The sequence below is a fragment of the Sus scrofa genome, chromosome 3 (assembly GCF_054392235.1).
Source record: "Sus scrofa isolate SSC_HxYL_T2T_F1_AM1 chromosome 3, Sscrofa_HxYL_maternal_Yorkshire_Landrace_v2.0, whole genome shotgun sequence".
NCBI lineage: Eukaryota > Metazoa > Chordata > Mammalia > Artiodactyla > Suidae > Sus > Sus scrofa.
The window spans coordinates 102769416-102792281 of NC_139385.1; the positions used below are offsets into that span (position 1 = coordinate 102769416).

Consider the following 22866-nt stretch of genomic DNA (forward strand, 5'->3'; position numbering starts at 1 on the left):
AACCTTCCCTGCTAATATTCTGTATACCTGCTACAAAGACGTAGAGGTTTTTCTCTGAGAATGAGGAAGTGACATTCAGTTAAAAAAACAGTTTTCTGTTTTTATTTTGACTGTGTTACTATTGCTTTTTCTGAGGCTGGTTAGCTTAAATGGCAGAATAATGTGATAAATATGAATAATGGGTTGTGGATATAAGAATAAAAATTGTACCAGGCAAGTTAAACTGGCAAGGAAGACTTTACTCAAGACTTTTGTAATACTGGAGAGAGATTGAAGTCAACACCACTGAAACAAAAGGCAAGAGACTTTTTAAGCTCTGGGGTAAGCGAGGGGGAAAATACTGGGTGGGAGAGGGAAGTTACTCAAGGTCATTAGGTCCTGGTGTTTGCTAATTGGTGCTTATCCAAGTTTGACCTCTGCCTTCCCACAGAGCCTAGGACAGAGGGTCATTCTTTCCTGATGATTACATTTCAAAGAGGTGGCTCCCAGGGCTCTTGAGAAAGACTTTCCTGAGTTATGAAACTATCAAGATACTGGGAAAAATTTTACATCTCAAAAGAGACAGAGAAAGAATTCACAATTACCAATTTCCTAAAGTAAATGCTCTATAGTCAAGCAGATGGGTCAATGTGGGTCAATTAGTTTCACTTTGCTTCAGGGTCACAGACAACATTCTTTACAATGTTTTACAAATATGTGCTATTTTGATTTTGTAAGGGAGAAAAGAATTGGGGAATAGGATAGATCCATGAAAACATATGAAATCCCCAACTCCCCCATCCCCCACATAGAATCTGCCAGGATGAGATTCCAACTGGCAGGACTGGCTGAGTATAACAAGGGTAATAAATTCTTACTAACCTTCTGTGGAAGGTTTTGTTGAGAAAAGTTTCATATTACTTTGTGACCATGGACAAGACACTTTACATCTTGAACAGATTTCTTTTACATTTGTAAAATAGAGGTAATTATACCTTCTCCATCAAATATACTTAATAGTAATGAGTATAAAAAATGCTTGAACACATTTTGTCATTTGTCTTAAAGGCTATGTAAACACCTTTTGCTGTAAAAATTCAACTTCCATAATGCATAGTTACGAATAACACGTATAGTGGGGTTTTTTTGCCCCTTCTTTCTCTTTTTTCCCTCTCCTTACATAATAATTACAGTTCATTGGTACAGTTCTCAAACTGTGGCTTCCACCTCTAGGTCTAGGACAGCTAGCTCAGTTTTTGGTCCTCACTCAGCAAAAAGGAAGAGGGACATGGGCAGGGAAATGCTTGGTATATTTTAGGGCCAGAGCCGAAGGAATCATATATTATTTTGTCCTTGTATCATTGGCTAGAATTTAGTCGCATGGCCCTATCAACCTGCAAGGGAGAATGGGAAATGTAGGATCTAACTGGACAGCTGTAAGCCCAGTTTATACACAACATAGCTGGATGCCCACTTTGGAGTTCTGTTATTAAAGAAGTTGAAATGAATAGTGCTGAACATCAGCAGTCTTTGCCACAAAGATAAATGGGGAGAATGATCGTGACAACAGAAACATCTTAAAAAGGGCAAACTGAGTAGTCCTAAATAACTCAAGACAATGCCATGGGTTATTAAATACCAAAACTTAGTCAAATTGACATCTAGTTCCTTCTCAGAAAACAAAGCCTTCCCACTTTCTTTTCAGACCTTTTTTTTTAACGCCTCCCAGGATCTGATATGCACAGTTGTACTGATAGCATCCAAACAATAGTTTCAAAATTATCTTGCATTAAAAGCTCATGTAGCCAACCAACTATTATTTTAATGCTAAATATATTTAATGTGTAACCTTATTTGGTACATGGTCTGTGAACCTAGTAGCATCATTTGTCTCAGTATATTGTTGAATTTTCAGAAAGCTCTCTATGTTATGTTTTAATTCTTGCAAATTGCTTGCCAATTTAATACGAGCTGCATCTAAACAGTAAGTAATTGCTTATGATAATGAGTGCAAACTAATTTGCTAGAATATGTTAATATTCACAAAGCACTTTATACTGCCTGCTGTTCCAAAAATACTGCTCTCATGGTTAAATGTAGCTTTTAGATGGCATTATTACACATCTGACTGAAATCAACACTTCAGTAACATCCACCCAAAAGTTGTATGACTTTCACTTCAGTATACCAAAGAAGGAACAGAAAGTCATGTCATTCTTTGATTAATGATTTAGAGTATTCAAGAAAAAAAAGAATCACATTGTTAATAATTCTAATTAGTGATTAATAGTAGTGAGAAGACTATACTGAGTTAGACACGGCTTATTTTCCCCATATGAATCATTAAACTTAATATAAAGGACTTTAAAGACAGATGGCATGGCAAACTTCATTTGAATACAATAACCAATTGAAAACAAATTATATTTTTAAGGATGAACCTAGATATGGATATTTTTAAGTTCGAACCCTACTTTATCTTTTAATTTAAATGTTAGTCTATGTTCACCCTCTTTGTTTTATAGGTCGTTATCAACCTTTTTCAGAGATGCTATTTGAAGACTCTAGAGCTCAAAGACTTAAATTTCCAACCTGAGGGTCTTTTGAGATTGGGGACCTAAACATTCAAGGATCGGAGATTGAGATTGGAATCCACCTTGCAATTTTAGTCTAGGAAGATAGAATTATGTGAACCAAATACAGAAGAAGAAAACGTTGATGCTTTCCTTCCCTGGGGCCGATATGGCACTTTAATTCACCATCTAAATGTTTCGATCATTTCAACTTTAAAATGACTCTCATACATAGTTACATATATCTTCACATGAGTGGTGAAATAGAAAGATCTCTGTAGAGAAGCTTTTACGTCACCTTCTCCATGACAGTCGATACCCATTTCCTTTGTTGAATTTTATTGCTTAAATATCTTCATGGGTTAAAAAAAACTTTGGATTTTAAATCTTTCAAATACCAGAAATTACTTATCAAAGTAAGTGGTATAATTTCCCAATTTTTTGATCCTTATACTTGTTATTGTAAAAATATATGGATTGATAACTCAGAACTGGCCAATATTTATTTATTTATTATTTATTTATTCATTTTGGCATACCTGCAGCATATGGAAGTTAGCAGGAACTCCTGATTTTTATTCTCATTGTCATCTTCATAAGCTTTTACAAAGAGTCTGAGATGAAGAATGAACAGACAAACCAAAATTTTATATACTTTGTTTTAATTTGGATTTCCTTTTTTCTACTAAGCATAGACTAATGCTTAAGAAAATGAGAAGTGGTTTCATTTCTGATAAAGATGGAGGGAAAAGATTCAATATAAATAGCAGACATCATTAAGATATGTCTTATTAAGTACAGTTTCTCTTTTATGATATTAATATCACATTTTAAATTTGTGAAGTTATATGACTTTGTTAAAGGAAATTTTCATTTCATAGAATCATGAATATTCTGAAATACTAGAACTGATCTGATCTCTTTTTAACACTGACCTCGAACAGTTCTAATGACTTCTATATGATTTGTACTCTGTATTTATCTAGAGATTTAATTCAGGAGACAATAAATAGGAAATAATAGTGCCTAAAAATGCATATTAAAAAACAGTAGTGACATTAAAACGAGTGAGTTTACTCCTTTATGGAACCCATTTTGTGCCTCTGTGACTTTTCTGATGAAAATCCTGCCCACAAAAATGCATTTGCTTTTATTTTTCCAGAACCAACTTAAATTTTATCTTTTCCAAAAAGGATTTGGGGGTAATTCATGAAACCAAGTGAATTCTCCAGTTTGGTAGAGGGTTTGTTCGTATGGAGGATGTTGAAAATTAAAGATTTTTCACTTAAATTGGTAGACAGTGGTTTAATCCTTGAAGGTCTTTGAATAAGAGAAGTGATTATAGATACCATGCCCCCCACCCCCAAATGAATCTGATGTTAGTTTGTAAAGTAAATTTAAATTAGGGAGAGGCAGGAAAGTATTGGATCAGGAAAGATGAGTATTTATTACATTTAAGATTGAAGATGATACACTCTGAACAATGGTTGTAAGAATGGAAATACAAAAGAGAAATTCAAGAATTCTGATTGTGTAGTTATGGAAAAGCTGCCTTCTAGAGCTATAACATATTCCTTTCCTTCATTTCTGGGGTCTAGCATGGTGATTGATATATAGCAAATGCTTAATTAATTTTTTGGGTACATGGATATTTTTATTCATGAATTATGCTGTTATATTGTCTTTTCATTCTCTCTCTCCAGCAGCATCTTTCTGCTATTGTCTTAGCTTTATATTTTGTTTGTTTTTGTCAAAAATCCCAACTCTTTATTTTGAGCTAGAGTCTTTCCCTACCACCTCACTAAACCATCTGGCTTTCAGTTTTCCAAGCAACTTCTGAAATAATCTCACATAGGTGTGTGTGTGTGTGTGTGTGTGTTTTCTTGTTAAAAGAGATATGTTTTTCCTCCATAATCGCCACTGTTCCCTGTCTTTGACTCATTTTCTCATCACAACCACAGTATATATTAATTTTTTAAATTTATTTTTATTGTTATTAATTTCTACACATGCAAATATCACATTGCATCTAGCCGTCATGTCTCTCTAGTCCCCTCTGATTTGCTGATTTGGGAGAACTCCTCAGTCTTTTTCTGTTTTGTTGTTTTTTGTTTTTTTCCCTCTAACCTAGGTATTTCTCAAGAATGTTGCCATTTATTTTGTAGAAGGTCCCTCAGTTTGAGTTTCTTGGATGTTTTCTCATGATATAACTGATGACTATGCATTTTTGGCAAAAAAAAGGATAGAAATGACAGAACATTGTCTTTCAAGGACCCAAATTACATGTCTCTTTACTGATGGTGTTAATTTCGATCACTTGGCGCTGTCTCCTGGGTGTCCTTGATAATTACTAAATTCATAAAGCTTCAGGACTAGCAGGTTATATCCATGTCTTTCCTGTAAAACACGGAGGACTTTGAGCTAGGTAATTCAAGAAAATTGTAGGATTTGGTACTGACTTAAAAGAATCATCATTACCTGGTTGAAGAGTCTCAAGACTAGTCATCACAGTTGTTTCTTACACAGACATAATGAAATGGACAATGATGTTCATTATCAGAGCAATCTAGGCAACCTGTCCCCTCATCGCAGGGCTAACATTATTCAGATTACTTAGCAATGGATATAGGCATGAAATTTTTTATACTCATGAGAATCAGGAACCTTAAGTTATGCATCATTGTATTACCAATTCTGACTTAGTTCAAGCATTATATTAGGCTCTTATTAATGATTAATAAATGAATAAATGCACCTAAAGCTGATGATGATACAAAGAATTAAAGCAGGAACCCCCTTTTCAGGATACACACGTCTTAGGATGGAAATTTCAATGAAGGACAACTCTGACATATGATATAATAGTTTTCAAGTTAAAAACAAATTCTGTAGATGATAAGGTGAAGGTTTTCACTTTGGCTGGAGTGAGAGAGGGAAGGAACACTGAAAAGAAAACGAGGTACAGTAGAGAAGTACAAACCAGGAAAAGTAAGAGTCACTTTGGGAGAATTATGTGTATTCCATGTGTGTAGGCCTAGGAGTTAGAGCTTAGTTTGAAATGATTTCTAAGTCAGAAACTAATATTCTATCCAGTTCTAGTCCAAAATTACTAGTAAACAGTTAATTGGGTCCTATTCAGGTATAGAATGACTTCAATATAGCAGATAGGGAGATGGTAAATGAGAGGAACTAAGGTTAGAAAACAAACAAAAGCAAAATTTGTAGTTTTAGCTTAAAATTATTATGAATTTCGTTGTTTATACAGTGGCCTCAAAATAGTTCAGAATAACTGTATGTACTTTTGTGTTCAGGATTTAATTCCATTGCTAAAGGCAGGGAATTGTGTCATTGCCAAAAAGGCCTTTCTGGTGTGGAATAAATCTGATTATCGTATGACTAATAAAGATTTGGCTTCTCTATCTCTGTTCAGCAATTTGGAAGTTTATAGTGAGTTGAAGGCTGACATGGCTTCTGAGGAAGGATGCTTGCAAATAAAGCTTTGCAAGGCCCCATACCTTTTAAAGGTTCAGGCTAGACCCTGAAAATGTCAGAAAGTGAATGAATCATTTCTGTTACGTGACATTTCAGAAACTTTGATTCTCTTTAAACCAGACCAGGGAAACATCATTAGAAAAACTCGAGAGATGACTGAGGTGAGACCTTGGTTGGTGAATTTTATGTTATTTTCCTAAACAAGAAGCAGTCATTTGCTCTTAGGTCTTCACTGTGTAGAGGAAAAGCACTGAGAATAGAGTTATATGCACTCTTCCCCCAACCATCTGTGTGACATTGAGAAGCCACTTGATGTCTGTGGGCCTCCATTCTGGCATTTGTAGAAGGAAAATTCCTCTTTGTCATCTCCAAAGCATTTCAGTATTAAGTCCATGTCTTTGTTGTGTTTAACTTATGAATTTTTTTAACACCATAATTTTAGTAAATTCTTGACTTTGAAAACCTGATGAAAGCCATTTTCACAATTAATTTATGAAAAAAGCCAACCAAAGACCATCGCTAGACAATTACAGCTTTATATACTAGATAATAATTTAAAGAATTTATTAGGAACTCACATAGCTTGTTGTATGTTCTTTAAAATAAGATTTTTCTTAAAGTACTAGAAGGTGTGATTTCTTCTGTCTCCACCTCTGCTGCCTATAGTGCTAATGTAAATTGATTACTGAATTACTTGCCAGAGAGTTTTTAATAAAGTTCTCTTACTGCTTGAGGGAATCTAGTTTCAGAAGGGGAGATATAAACATTTGATGTTCTTAGAATTATTGGTTGTGGAATTAATTGCTTTGCTTTGTTTCTTTTTAACTCTAGATCATTTTGCTATCTTTATGAATTTTTTTCTAATCTGATTGGCAGAAGGTCTACCACTTACTTGCTTTTCTTCTCAGGCAGATAACTTTAGGATACAGGAGCCTTTTGAAAGATTCCAAGACTTGGAATTTGATCTCTGAACAAGCTTGTCTTGCTGGGCAGCTCCAACTACTGAACTCAATTGTTCCTGGAGGGAGTATTTTCTAAATAACACATTTAGAAGGGAAATGAGTAGCTTTTAAAAGAAAGTATATTGCAAAGAAACTGCTAACTAAAATATTACTTGTTGCATAGATTTACTTAAGTATTCACAGAAAATTATCTCAAAATATTCAACCCCTTATGTGACTTTTATCTGAAAATATATAAATATAACTGTTCTTTTTTATCATTTTTCTCTTTTTTGTGGTTACCATTAATCAGCACCTTTAACATTGTTATCTTTTCAAAGATTTTTTTACAAATCCAAAATGGATGGTAACATGGCTGAATACCTTTCATATGCTAGCTCTCATAAACAATGTTGTCTGATATTTATCCTTAACACACAGGTCCTACCCCTTGACTTTGTAGGAATCATAATAGCTTTTTGCAGTTGCCTTTTCTTGAGCTTTATTTTGATTAAAATTTCTTATTGAATAAGCAAACACCTTTTTTTTCCTTTTAAAATGATATTTTGCCTCAGAGAGAGCTGAATCTCACATGTGCTGGCTTAGTGGCACCATTCCTTTGCTTTTGTGACTGCTGGGTCTATTGTGGAGTCTGAGTGGTTCAGGCTTGTTTGATCCAACTGAAAGTCTGGGAGACCTTAATTTTTAATGCACAGTTAAGTCCCCATGGACCCTGAGATTCTTACATCTGATTTGCATGGGGTTCAAGAATCTTTGTGAAGGGAACTCGAACCAAATTCAGGATGGTTTTTTATGGAGCAGTGTATGCACAATGACTCTACAAAGTCACTCTCAGGAAATTCCAGTGCATGTAAACAGGGTGCTCATAAATTTGACTTCTCCCATTTTTGTCAGTTTGCATTCAATTGAATAAATATTCGACAAATTTTTTTTTAATTCAATAAATTTCCTTAATTCTCGAGTCTGAGGTTCTGATGATACATACATCATGCCATATATGAAGAACCTCCCAGTGTTCCTTCTATCTTGACTTTCTTAAGGCTTTTGCTATTTGGGGATTATCTAAACTTTTCTTGACTTTCTCTCTTTTGGGAATTACCTAAACTCCTCTGACTTTTTCTCTTGGTCTGATTTGAGATTATGGGGCTGGTATCTAAGGCATTTCAATGCTAAAGCCGTGTTTCTTGCCAAGTTTCTGTTTCTTTTATCGAGGCCCTACCTGCCCTCTTTCTCAAAGGTGTATAGGTTAAAAACTGTCTCATGTTCTAATCTCTTTAGCTAGTTGTAATGCACTTGTTAATTCTACTAAGTCTGCATCTTTTATCCGGAGTCTCAAACTGGGATATGTAATCTTAATTTTCCTTTCTTTCCCAGCATGTTTTTACCCTTAGCTGCATCTTTGCTTGAAGGCTGTCTCTTGTTCTCAGAATTGGTAATTGGTGTTATTCCTTTTTCAGTTTAGAATCTACTACATATTGTAGGTAGGAACGCCTGTTAGTCTGATTCCATTCATCTCTCCTAATAAAATGCCCACATTTCCTGAGTTTTTAGTGCTCTTGTATGAAATTTTAGGAATTAGGAAACTATAGTGCTCATGAAATAACTCTTTGTGAACTTACAAAAAATTTACAGTAATACAGACAATGAACTCTTGTTTTAGTGTGCAGATAAGATTGTTGAGATTTATTTATTTATGCTTTACTCTTTTAGAAATGTTACTGTGGTCTAAAACTTCTTCATACAAGGTGGACTTCTTACTGTTTTTGCTTTTTATGAACTTCGAAAAGTATTTCTATAGGTAGAAATTATTCAGGAAATTTAAATTTAACAACAGCTTCTTGACAAGGTTGTAGGAGGAATAAAATCTCTCCGTATTTATAAATGTTTTACTTTTAATTTCCATCTGACTCCCTGGCGAAGTTTCACTGGAAAAAGTGTTATATCCCTGTTACGTTTAATAGAATCATAATGGCCTGAATGTTTCATGTTGGTTCCATGATGACATTTGTAGGATTGTAGGGTTTCAGAAAAGGACCTTTTATTTGTATATGTATGTTACGAGTTAGAAGCTAATCTATTCAGAAGTTAATTATATTACTATTCATGTACCAAGGATCAAAGCAACCAATAATCTAGCAGACCTCTACATGCTGATTGGTTTTCTTTTTCAGAAAGTTTCAGCCCATTTGAGAGAATATATTAGCTTTTGCATAAACAAGTGAGGCTGAAGTGGGCACATTTAGAAAGGAGACAGTTGGCAAGAAAAGGAAGGAGGGGGAGTTCCCGTTGTGGTGCAGCTGAAGCGAATCTGACTAGGAACCATGAGGTCGTGGTTTCGACCCCCGGCCCCACTCAGTGGATTAAGGATCTGGTGTTGCGGTGAGCTGTGGTGTAGGCCAATTAGACCCCTTACCTGGGAACCTACATATGCCCTGGGTGCAGCCCTAAAAAAAAAAAAAAAGAAAAAGAAAAGAAAAAGAAGGAGGAGAGAGAGACCTTTATGTAAATAGATGTTGTATAAAAATGGAAAAAAATATTTTTATTGTAACATCACTGGCAGTTCAAACATTAGAAATAAGACCCCATGGATAATTTTTACAAACATTTATTGCAGTGTAAATTATGTTGATGCTGCTAAATTTGCATCTGATGAAGCCAGCTTTGTTAATGAATTTGGAGTGACTGATTTAGACTTGCCGCACAACTTAAATGTGAAGATTGCTAGAAACCACTTTAAATTTGAGTCATCCATACATTTAGTGATGTGATGGATGTCAAGGTTAATTTGCAGTAAATCCATTAGTAGTCACGGCACTGATGTGTTAGTGCTGGCTGTATAGAAACATGCATAAATAATAAAGGTACCACATTCTTCCACATTCCTCTCTGTGTTGAGAAAATACTTGGAACTGTGATTAACATGCATTGTTGCTGCACATTGAATTCACTTTATAGTAAAGTAAAACATGTTTCTATAAAAATAAACTTTAAAAAATGAAGCTAGATAACAGTTCATTTTGTGTTGACTTACCCCTTTATTTAACAAAGTGAATTTTTTGTATCATGCTATAAGTCTTACCATGCTAGATGTTCTATTGTGATGAACTGATATTCCTTTTCTCTTGAAACCTTCCACGTGTTACATTTTAATATCCTTTTCTATTGTCAACTATTAGTGGATGTAAATCATGACAACTGTGCTAATTCAAGGAATGAAATACTGAAAAGATTAATAAAAATTAGGATATAGGAAAGACATTTCTTTAAAGGCATTTGGTTTGAACACAAATTTAAATGAATCAAATTTTTCTAAAGCCTCTTATATTAAAATAAACAGTGGTATTACATTGTTAGTTATTTTATGTTGTTAACACACACTCATTATCATCATCATCTCTTCTCTTTAAGATGTATTGGACACTTGCCATATGCCAGGAATTGGACCAAGATATTACTGTGAAATATCTCATTTAATCCTGAGAGAAGCTCTATGATGTAGACAGTGTTAGTGTCCTCAAGAGTAGGAAGCACAAGAGTTAGAATAAATAGTGTGGTTAATGTCATGTAGCTAGTAAATTAATAGAGTTGGAATTTGAACCCAGGTCTGTCTGATTGCCTCAGTAAGTACATCATATCCTTGGTTCAGAAAGATGCATTTTTTTTTTTTTTTTGGTCTTTTTTTGCTATTTCTTTGGGCCGCTCCCGCGGCCTATGGAGGTTCCCAGGCTAGGGGTCGAATCGGAGCCACAGCCACTGGCCTAGGCCAGAGCCACAGCAACGTGGGATCTGAGCCGCGTCTGCAACCTACACCACAGCTCACGGCAACGCCGGATCGTTAACCCACTGAGCAAGGGCAGGGACCGAACCCGCAACCTCATGGTTCCTAGTCGGATTCGTTAACCACTGCGCCACGATGGGAACTCCCAGAAAGATGCATGTTAAATGAAGTAGCTTTTGACATTTTAGTCACCTGATCCACTATATTTTATTGTGGATGTATCCTCATATTTTTTAAGATCATCAAAAAGAGTATATTATAATTTTCTATTTTGATGGAAGAAAGGGTTTAAGAAATAGATTTTTTTTGAGTTTGATGCAAAGTGACTTTTTAAAGAGCAAAGATGCTTACAGAGATAAGTAGAAGAGAGCTGTGTGAAAGTTGGACATCAAATTTATTGCTTATTGTCCATATAGAAGAAAAAAGAGGAGAGGCTGATTTCTGGGTACATCTGAAGAAAAAGAACACTAGGAATAATTCCATTGTTTGGTACACAGTAGTGTACTTGTTTTTGCTGGGAAACCCAAAGAATTGGAAAGTCACTATAAGGAATGCAGAGTTGCTACTGGCATGCTAGTTGCCAAGTCTTTACAATTATTGGAAAAGGTTGAAATATGAGATGAAATCAAATCTTGAGAAGTGATATTTGTATTATGACGTTTGTCTTACTGAAAATATAAACCTTTACATTATTATCCTCAAGTTCTATAGCCGAGCAACTAGAAACCTTCCTAGTTCCACAAGTTTGGGAAGTGTACCCAAAACCAAATGTTAATCTACATATATTAAATGTTCTGTCATTTCACATTTACATGTTATTTTTTCTTTTTTAAAAAGCATTGTGAGGTGAAAGGACAGTATGTGATCATGAGGTGCAAATGTCACTTTATGGATATGAGACATTCGAATATGATAACAGTTGGCCTTGATAAATTCAGACTGACAGATCCAATTAACTTTTTCTTGTCTGTCTTGTTATGATAACAGAAACATTTCTGTAAAAAAAAAAAAAAAAAAAAAAAAAAAAAAAACACCCAACAAGGAGTAGAATCTGGATACTAGATTTCCTACCAGCTCTACTAAGCTTGCAACTTTGTTTAAGTCAATCCTTATAACTAAATTCCCTCAAATGTGGCATGAGAGTAATTCTTGCCCTACTTTCCATATAGAAGTAGAGAAGAAATTTTAAAAAATGTTGTGAAAGTGATTTTTGATATTAAAAATTATCATGTAATGTCTGATGTTTTATAATACCACCTTTTATCACTCTGATGATTCTGGAAAATATCTGAATTCTTAGATTTATTTTATATTGTTAAGTAGCATCTCTAGCTTTGAATATTTTTCTTAATTCACATGAGATACCTAGTCATTAGAGAACAAAGTTAAATAAAAAGAGAATAATAAAATCAGTCAAGTACCAGCACTAAGAAGTCACCACCACATCCTCCTTTAAAGAAATCTTTCTTTTTCTATGTTCTTGTCCTGTTTTTTTAAATCAATGTAGGCTTTTCTGAAACATTTAATACTAATCATCTGTAAAAATCATCAAGCAAAAGAATATTTATCAAATAGTGCTTGCTTGTTAATATTGTGATGAAAAACTTCTGATGATATAAAACATAAATGATACTGGAAGGCTCTAGAATTTGTTACACAAATATATATATACCACATAAGAGAGAGAAACTGCTTACAGGCATTAGTATTCAAGAAAAGTAATAGCCTCCCTACCATTGCATTTTAATAAGATTCTGTTTTATCACCTTTATATCAATATTATCCTGACATGTTTCTTGGGTCAGATCTACAAACCAAGGCCTTTTTAAATAATCAGGCACTTCAAGTGTCTTGCAGAGGTCTTTGGAGTTTCTCAAGGGCCTGTGGAAACATCTCAGACAGAATGCAAAGAATAATTGGCCCCAGAATACAAAAAGAGAAAAAATTGACATCACTAGCTATTAATTAAATATACATAAATGTGATTTTAAGTCAACCTCATTTAATTGGTAAATTTGGTAATCATAGAAATTTAATGTGTAGAATATTGAAAATATAAAGCTGTACACTCAGCTTTACTTATACGCCTTATTCTTTGTAGAAGCTATGTTTTCATATACTCAAGATGCTTTGTGACTTAACTGTGTTTGAAATATAGTAGATACACAAGAAATATGTATTGGCATCCTTTGTTACTGGAAGGCTATACTCCCTTCTATATATTGTACCTTAAGGAATATTGCTGGAATAACTAAATAAGTATTTCTGTGGTCCCTTTTAGTGGGAAGGAAGATTTGTTCATATGTATATATATGTGTGTGTGTGTGTATATATATTATGTATGTGTGTGTGTGTATATATATGTATGTGTGTATATATATTATGTATGTGTGTGTGTATATATATGTATGTGTGTATATATATTATGTATGTGTGTGTGTGTGTATGTATTTTTGCTTGTCTCTTCCAAATAGTCTGACTCATTCATTGTATTGCATTAAATGAAATGTCAGTGGTGCGATGTAATAGAACTCTAATATATCACATGCTTAGAAAACTTGTTTGAAACAAAACTCTTTTTAAAGTAAGACGGATAATCTACTGACATCATCACCATAAAGTAAAATTTGAACACTTACCAAATCCCACTATGGTATTATTTTTATTGCTATAAGACTAGTATTCACTTTGGGGGAAAAAAATGGGTCTTTTTGTGGAGCTGGATGGTTTGACAGCTACTAGATGTGGCTTGTTAAATAAGACCTGACTTCTATTATCTGTATTTTCTTGACATGACTACTGGGTTTTATAGCTGTTCATCCATTACTTATCATCTGTCATATGTGAATAGACCCTTTCCCCATAAAAGTTGATTCGTAGCATACTTCTTGCGATTTGCTTCGCTGTGCTGTATGACCCTGACACATCTACATGCAGCTCTTGTTTCAAAAACAAGTTGATATATGTTTCTAGTCCTTTTTGAAGCATCCAGAGTCAATGTTTCCTACTAAACTATTCTTTTAAAACTGGCAGGAAAAAATAAAACCCCCATTACATTCCGTGCTTGTCCAACTCAATAGAAAGAGCAGTAATCTCCTATTTGTTCTGAAACACCTGCTGGTATATTTAATGAGTATATTAAAAATCTGAGCTTCCTTGATATTTCTTAAAAAAAAACCTCTGTTCTCTTTCTTGAGCATGTTTGATTAAAATCTATTGTTTGCTTTGCTATAGGTTTTTTTTTGTTTGTTTGTTTTTATTGTTGTTATTTATTTTTGCCATGTTGTAAATTGAATACTTTACAGATATGTCAAAATAACAAACATGGGACAGTGTGTACTTGGTGTATTTAAACTAATGGGTTTTGGTGTTTGTTTTCCAGCTGGAACAACGTATATCTTTAGCAAAGGTGGTGGACAAATCACGTATAAGTGGCCTCCTAATGACCGACCAAGTACACGAGCAGACAGACTGGCTATAGGGTTTAGCACTGTTCAGAAAGAAGCTGTATTGGTGCGAGTGGACAGTTCTTCTGGCCTGGGTGACTACCTAGAGCTGCATATAGTAAGTACTCTTAAAATAAGATTCAGCTTTTAGTTTTTACTGTTATTTATTTTTTTTTGGTAAATAACTTAAAATTCTGCCTTTTGGATGTTTCCCTCCCCAAGAAATCAGTACTTTGTTACAGAAAATATAAATATACTCCAGAGGTAATAAGACCACATAGCTTTTACTGTTGTTAAAAATGTTCTGAACAATATATATATTTTTTCTTTTTAAATGTGAATTCCTCTCAGTTCTCTGTTCAAAAAGAATTATTTTTGGTGTGTTTTAGTGACTCTAAGCCAACTTGCCAAATTAATTTAAAGAGTTATTGTCCAGTAGATAGCATTTCATCTGGCTGGAAGCAGGAGGTTATATATAATATGGTGACATCAAAAGATTTGGACCCAATGTCCTTACTTCTTTTCCCACCCAGGAAAGGAATTGTCCAAATTTACATGCAATGAACAGGAAAAAGGAATCTTTAAAGATATTTTAGGATATGAAAGAAAAAGGCAAAAAGATCATTTCAATGCCATCTTGTATTCATTTTGAAAATGTGAATTAAGAAAATACAATGGACTTTTGCCATTTATTTCCTGGGACAATGCCTTTACTTCTAAGCTCTAAGCCTCCCACAAGAATTTAGTGCAGAGTAAATAACAAATAATAGTTTATGAATGAAAAACTTTCTTTACCTTTTAAATATGCCATGACAGTCGACTATAGCTTGGATACTCTTCCTTTTGTCTCTGCATTAAAGAGTTACTAATTTGTATGGTTGCACCTCTTTATCTCCTCATTTTCTCACAGTATTTGCAAAGAATCACACAGAGGCTTTTATTGCCAAGAGTTATTAATATTTGACTGATATACCAAAATAACAACCATAGGAAAATGTCATATATTCAAAAACTCTAAAGGAGAGTTCCCTTGTGACACAGTAAATTAACGATCTGGCACTGTCACTGCAATGGCTAGGGTCGCTGCTGTGGCATGGGTTCAATCCCTGGCCTGGGAACTTCCATGTGCTGCAGACACAGCCAAAAAGAAACAAACCTCCCCCAGCACCACCCCCAAATTCTGAAGGGTTCTTATCAGCACAGTTCTTGGTCAAAAATCTCTGCATGTACATTTCTTCATCCCCCCTTTCTATTCTTGAAGTATAATTTATCTCTTCTGCCTCATGTGATCCTTTAAGTTTGTTCTGTTTTGCTTTTGCCTAACCCTGCAAGTTTTCCCTTTACCTATACCCATGCCTCAGAAGACATTTGATTAGGTCAACATGTTCCTTCCTGTTAGAAACTGGCCTTCAGGCTCTCCTCCTAAGATAATTAGGAAAACCACCAAACACCAAAATACATTATCACACACTTGTAGGTTCTTAATTCTTAACGTTTTATTCTCTTATTTTCTTTATCTTTTTTCCATTAGACTTCTAGAATTTCCAATAAGCTGAGTAGGGATTTACAACTGACCACAAGAGCTGAATTTACTGCCAATCTTGGGGAAAAAAAAGAAACCCTCAGCACATCCATTATTGAATTATTACACATTTTCAATTCAAAGTGCAGTTGTCAAAATGGGAACCCTTGGAAAGTAATTGCAGCTGCCTTTCAGCAAATATCTAACAATAAAAATTGAAGGCATCTGGATTTTTATGGCATAATAAATAAGTGATCAATTGAGATAACTCAGTAAGGAATCTGGTTGTTTAGAGTAATCCCAACTTTCTAGATGTATTTGGTCAATTCTGATTTAAGAACCTTGCTACTTTAAATAAATAAATAAGAAAACAAGAGCTTTCTCGCCTCAAATTACTTATTGATCTATAAGCAATTAGACATTTACCCTGAGAAAAGGTTCTGCAACAATCACTCTCAAATCATAAGTTGCCATGTTACTGAATTACTCAAAGCACTGTCATTTGTTATGTGATCAAAGGGTTTTAGACTACTGGAATGGGTATTCCTTTCCAATTCTGATGAACTGTGGCCTTACAGTCCTTTCATATGTAAAGGATTGACTTTTTAGGTATCCATACCAACCCAGTACCTTTCAAAGCTTCTTTACTGGCCCTGATCTCTGATAGCTGTTCTGTGAGGCCTATCTTCTTTATGAATCTGCTCTCTTGATCTTACCTGGCCATTTACTTTGGATTCAGCATTTGTCTGTACACACCTCTTCTCTTGGATTTGCTATCTTCAAACTCTCCCTTGATCCTAGCCTGTCCTTGACTAGGAAATTGAAAATGAACATTTGTCCTCCGGGCTTAGCAAACACTATCGGTAGTCAGTCCTACTCACTCCTATATCTACTACTAGGACTCAGTCTTGGTCCAAACTGGGTCAGCTAAAACTTTTGATCTCCCCTTTTTTTTCTCTCATTGGCTACAAGCAATGATCAGTCAGCAGTGCTTAAATGGAGACAAGTCTCTTCTTTCCATGTTTTCAATATATAAACAAAAGCCAGTGTTTTTTTTTTTTCCTTCTGATGTTTACCTCTAACTCTTTCCCAAAATGTTGGGTACTCAGAAGGGGAAGAAAAAGAGGAGCTGAATATTTAAAAAGAAAAGAGAGAGAAAGGGAGGGAGGAAGGGAGGAAGGAAGGAAGAGGAAATAGATGGGAGCCAAAGCTGATGTCCACATCTGATACAAGTATTCTTAATAATGATACTTAGATTTGGGAATACTCAAAGCCTATTTTATCAAATGACTTTCATACCTTTGAGTCTCTCTTGATTTCTCCTAAGTCATTTTTTCTACCTTTTTTCATAATTGGAAATATAAAAGGAAAACACATTTAGAGAAAAATAATTACTATTGTTTGATTTTTGTCTATAAATATAACCAACTTAAAAATACACCTGATGATATTACAGATATGTTTAATCTATAAAAGTTAGAAATTTTGGTTATCCATTAAACTTCCAAGAAAATTTCTGTAAACCTTCAAAGTTAGTCAAGTATAAACTATACACTGATATTATTTAAACATCATATTTATACCATTAATTAATGGAATTAATCAATAAGCTGAAGAGTTGATTGCACACATTAAAAGGTGCTACAGTCTTGCTGAATTGTATAATGCCATTACAATTAGATAACTTTTAAAATCTGATTGGCATATAATTTCAATAACAATGTGAATATTTGACATTATTTATTATCCTATTTTCCCTGAAAGGATCATGTTTGACTCTACTTAAAAATACAATCATATTTAAATTTTAATTAATTCTTAAAAATATAACATCTTGGGATAAAATGATTTGGGGCTCAGGTAGCCTAGTTTTTACAAATGGATGTGTTTTGCCATATTAATATTAATACTACTATTGTGGACCTCAAAGCCATATGATGCTGTTATTGAAATTCATAAAGGTTTTAGGAGGGGATGTGGGGAAGATAAATACTTCAAGTGAGGAGCAGTTCATTAACATAGCGCCTAGAATACATAGGTTCAGAAATGATTTCTGAAATAGTAAAATAATTAATTAATTCCATATATTGAAAATAGTATGACTTAGGTTAAATAAGACTGTCGAATTTTCAGTAGTCCAAATGAAGTCACATGCAATTTAGTTTCTATATACCTCTGAAGAAAGCCGTCTACCTTCTTGTTCACCACATAGAAAAGTGTAGCACTAAATAAATCCTGGCTCTATTATTGAAAAATTATTTATTTTTATTAAAGTTGTTTTCCAAATCTTCAGCTAAGAGTTGATTATGGTTGTTGGTTGTTTAAAGAAGTCTATGGTGAGAGTTTTTGTCAGATGAATGATTATCTTTCCTTAGGATGAATGGTTATCTTTCCTTAATAATTACCTCATTTATTGTGATTTGCTTTTATCATGAATTGTTCTATCATTTCATACCTGCCCATTATTTTCAAATGAGGATTAACTTTCCAATAACATAGAATGTAATTTACAGTAATGACTAATAAGAAAAATAATGTAATATAGACATGTGACTTTTTATCATTTATGTCATGCTAAGAGCCTATCCAGAAATATTTCCTAAGCAACTAACATGGCCCAAGCCTATGTTGAAGGCTCTGTGGATACCAAAATAAATGAGTTCACCACTTAGCACTTATCTGAATAAATTATTTGGATAAATGAGTGAAAAACCCAGATGGAATCTTGGTTACAAGGTAGCTTAGATTATTTATAGTAAAAATACTTTGGCCAGTGACTAGTGCTTCTTGGTTATCTCTATTTTTCCCCTTTGCAGTTTTTACTTTCTTATCTGCCCAATAGTCGTAAGAATGTGGACAAATGATAGGATTTAGTAATGCTGACGATTATTTAATCAATATTGAATAAAATAATTTCTTAGAAGCAATAAACAAAAATTTAAATTCAATTGTATCATGATTTATGAGATACATCTAGAAGTTTTACCAGTATTGTTCCTAGAGGAAACATCTCTTACTTATCATTCTGGTAACGTTAACTAGAGATTACTTAACCTTTCTGTCTTAGAGGAGAAAGCACTGCAAATGTGTGCTCACTCACTGCCATGAGTATTAACATGTGCATTGATTTTGACCAGAGAAAATGTGTGGAGGGTGGAGGAGAGGATGAGTGGCAAGTTTTTGAAATTCTTTCATCTTGGGAGCATGAAAGAGCATTGCAAATTTGATTAGTGAATTGTTGTATATATTTGCCTTAAGTGTTTTTCCTTTGTACTTTGCTGGGCCGGAAGCCTTATTTTTGAAACCAAGCTCTTAATTGATTTTGATTTAGAAATACACCTTTTGATCAGCAATTTTAGTGTGGAGTAGGAGCATAGTCTATTTATAGTAAATATTACATGTCTCAAAATAACTTATCAATATTGTTGATGTGTCAAGTCTTCCTTATCATTCTTGGCTGCTCTACATTTTACACTGCTTATCTTATGCTCTACGGAGATTAAATTTTAAAAATCTTTTTAAAGCCAGTGCTTATACATGGGCATAAGATTCCTATATCAACAATATAAAACCCAATTGTTCTCTCATAAGCTTTTTTAGAATTTAAACTGTGTTTCCTCTGAAATACTCTTTTTTGCCAACAGATGCACCTGTTTTGAGAATTTTACTTTGCCATGTAATATTTAAATTAAAGCCTGTAAATCATACACAGTAGATATTTTATTTGGTTCTGTTTTCCTGGCTGTTACATGAATTAGAGAACAAGTGGCCTATTTGACTAGAATTTAAAAGAAAGGCTAAAATAATGTCTTTTTAACCATGTGTTGTAAAATTCTTGTCCAAGCATCTAAGGTATGAAGAATGAATGCTATCAAGAAGAATATGAGAGAAATGATGCTCACATTTCTGTTGGCTTAAGTGCTGTCCAGATTTCTTGAAACAGTTTGTCTTGGGGAGAAATGGGGTCAAAAGTGAATTAATACAAACTCCTCCCTTCATCCTTTCCCCTTGGAAGTTAAATTCATTTCCTCATTTTCTAATCTATTGGTTGTCACCTTTAAGCATCGGTAAATCTCTGAATTTGGTTTCTAGATTTCTAGAATCATTCCCTCCTTTGGAATTCTATTGCTGTGAAATTCAATAAAAAGAACCAAAACAACTATTTTTATCTGTATCTTCTTATTTCATGTACTTATCACTTATATGCCTAAATATCTGCCATAGCTTCTCAGTCATTTTCCTGTTTCTTTTCTGAATGCTTTCCAATCATTTTATAAACAGGTTAATTTGCTAAAATGCTTCTTAGATTATTCTCTGTTATTCCTCTTTTAAAGCACATTGATGCTTTCCAATTATGTACAGGTGAAAGGCACATTCTGTGACTAACATTTAATGTCTTGAAAACTCTGATCTTAATTTCCTTTATCAGGCCCATATTCCCATGATTCTATTCTTATCTTTCCACTCCAGTGAAATTTATTAATCTAATTTTTTAAAAATGACCTTCTTATTGTCATTTCTCTATTTCTTAATCTGCCCATAAAATTCCTCCTCATTTTTTCTCACTATCTAGATTCTGCTCAGGCATCTTCTTTTCCTAATGTTGGGAGTTTTCAGGGTTGGGCCGGAGACATTGCAGCCTCCTTAGCTAGAAGAAGTTCAGGGCTCAGGAATCACTTTGGAGGAACTGCTGAAACAATGGCCAGGGCATTACCTAGGTAGAGAAAATCTTGGATATAGAATCTTCTCCACTCTATGATCCCCATTCTTCTTGGTTGTTTTGTGTTGGACTCCAAGCTATTTTTCAGAATGTCTTCAAAGCCATTCTACCTTAGCCAGTGATAAATTGCCTTAGCAAAAACTTTTTTCTTCTGATAAGCTGCCAGAATAAGAAACCTCTTGTTGAATCCTTTCTGACAACTGACCACACCTCCATTTCATCTCTAACTACTGTTTTTCAAAAGCTTACCTGAAGAAACATGCACTTGACCCATTTAGTACATCATTATTGATCACTTATAATGCAGTTCGTAATGTATTAGCTACCTATATCTGTGTAACAAATCTCCCCACAATTTAACAACTTTAAACAACAAACATTTATAATCTTATACAGGCTCAGAAATTCAGGAGCACCTGAGCTAGGGTATTAAGAGATTTCCAGGAGCAAACATGGTTAAGCTCTCCCATGCTCAGAACACATCTGATATCTGATATATTCATTCTTATGATCAAGATAGAGTCTCCATGTCTTAGGAGGAAATGGTGAGCAACAATGAAAGCATATGCCGGCTTTAAGATTAAGGATGATTGGAGTTCCCGTCATGGCACAGTGGTTAATGAATCTGACTAGGAACCATGAGGTTATGGTTCGGTCCCTGCCCTCGCTCAGTGGGTTAAGGATCCAGCATTGCCATGAGCTGTGGTGTAGGTTGCAGACTCGGCTCGGATCCCGCGACGCTGTGGCTCTAGCGTAGGCCGGTGGCTACAGCTCCAATTGGACCCCTAGCCTGGGAACCTCCATATGCCGCGGGAGCGGCCCAAGAAATAGCAAAAAGACAAAAAAAAAAAAAAAAAAAAAAAGATTAAGGATGATGGCTTTGCTGATGTCTAAACACAATATAGATCAATGGAAAAAGAGTGAAGACATTGCTTGACGGCTATGAACTAGTTTGGGGAATGAATACTGAATAAAGACTCAATCACATACTCCTTTTATTGCAAAAAAACAAAAAACAAAAAAACAAACCCTGTTGAAAGCCATAAACAAAATGCATGAGAGTAGTAGTTTAAAAATTCAAACAGGAGTTCCCGTCGTGGCGCAGTGGTTAACGAATCCGACTAGGAACCATGAGGTTGCGGGTTCGATCCCTGCCCTTGCTCAGTGGGTTAAGGATCCGGCGTTGCTGTGAGCTGTGGTGTAGGTTGCAGACGCGGCTTGGATCCCGCGTTGCTGTGGCTCTGGCGTAGGCAGGTGGCTGCAGCTCCGATTCAACCCCTAGCCTGGGAACCTCCATATGCCGCTTGAGTGGCCCAAGAAATAGCAACAACAACAACAACAACAACAAAAGACAAAAAAAAAAAAACCTAAAAATTCAAACAGCATAGCAAACATGTCAGCCAAAGACCAGGAAATGAGATGGAGGTGCCACTATGACATTGGAGTCCTATTAAAGCTGATGTTGGGCCACTTCAGACATAGGCAGTTCATTTCAACAAAGGAGGGATATGACTTAAGTGAATATACTCAGGTCCACTCAAGTTAATAGTAGGCATAAATAATCCACATTTCTAGTCAGGAGCAGAGAACTAATTTTCACTGGGCCTGAGGAAATTCTTTTGATGAAAACATAAGCATTTTCACAGCTGTGAAAGGCAGATGTGTCATCTTTAGGAGCTTATTTTAGCAGGTAGTATGGAGTTCCTGATGTGGCCCAGTGGTAATGAACTTGACCAGTATCCATGAGGATGTGGGATCAGTCCCTGGCCTTGCTCAGTTGGTTAAGGATCTATATTGCTGTGAGCTGTGGTGTAGGTTGCAGATGTGGGTCAGGTCTGGTGTTCCTATGGCTGTGGCTGGCAGCTGCAGCTCTGATTTGACCCCTAGCCTGGGAACTTCCATATGCTGCGGATGTTGCAGCGCGAAAAAGCCAAAAAAAAAAAGAAGGTAGTGTGCTAGACCTGAAGGTTCTCAGATCACAAGACAGAGGAAGCTTCTGCTCCCCTGGACACCAGCTGGATGAGATTTTTAACCTCTCTGTCAACAAAGCTCAGCTCAGAAAGAACATACTCCTCAGGCTTCTCAGGAGACACTTTCATGGTGGGCTTCTCCTGTCAAGAGAAACTTCCTCCTGAATCCTGCCTGACAAAGAGTAGACATAGAAGACTGACAGACCAAAACACACTTTGGTAAAAAAATCAAAATTTAATAGGTTATTAAGGCTTTTCGATCTAAGAAAAAAATTAATGTGACTATTCCTGAAATTCTACTCTAAATTTTAGCTAGCAGATGCATACTGCTTACTCCCAGATACACATCTCCAGTCCTGACTTCCCCTCTGCTCACCATACTAGCATGTCCAAGGACTCATGCAGCATCTCCACTTGGACATCT

The 22866-nt window shown here is 35.0% G+C and overlaps 1 protein-coding gene and 1 long non-coding RNA gene across 51 annotated transcripts in view; one reads left to right on the forward strand and one right to left on the reverse strand.

Annotated features, from left to right (window-relative positions):
• NRXN1 (neurexin 1) overlaps window positions 1-22866 on the forward strand; it is a 1114648-nt gene that overhangs the window by 782400 nt on the left and 309382 nt on the right. For all 50 annotated transcript variants that reach the window (XM_021088237.2, XM_085019302.1, XM_085019323.1 and 47 more), the window contains one exon: window positions 14167-14348. In XM_021088237.2, coding sequence (XP_020943896.1) covers window positions 14167-14348 — 182 coding nt within the window. The remainder of the gene's footprint in view (window positions 1-14166; window positions 14349-22866) is intronic.
• LOC146404813 (uncharacterized) overlaps window positions 1-22866 on the reverse strand; it is a 34942-nt gene that overhangs the window by 10738 nt on the left and 1338 nt on the right. The window lies entirely within an intron of this gene.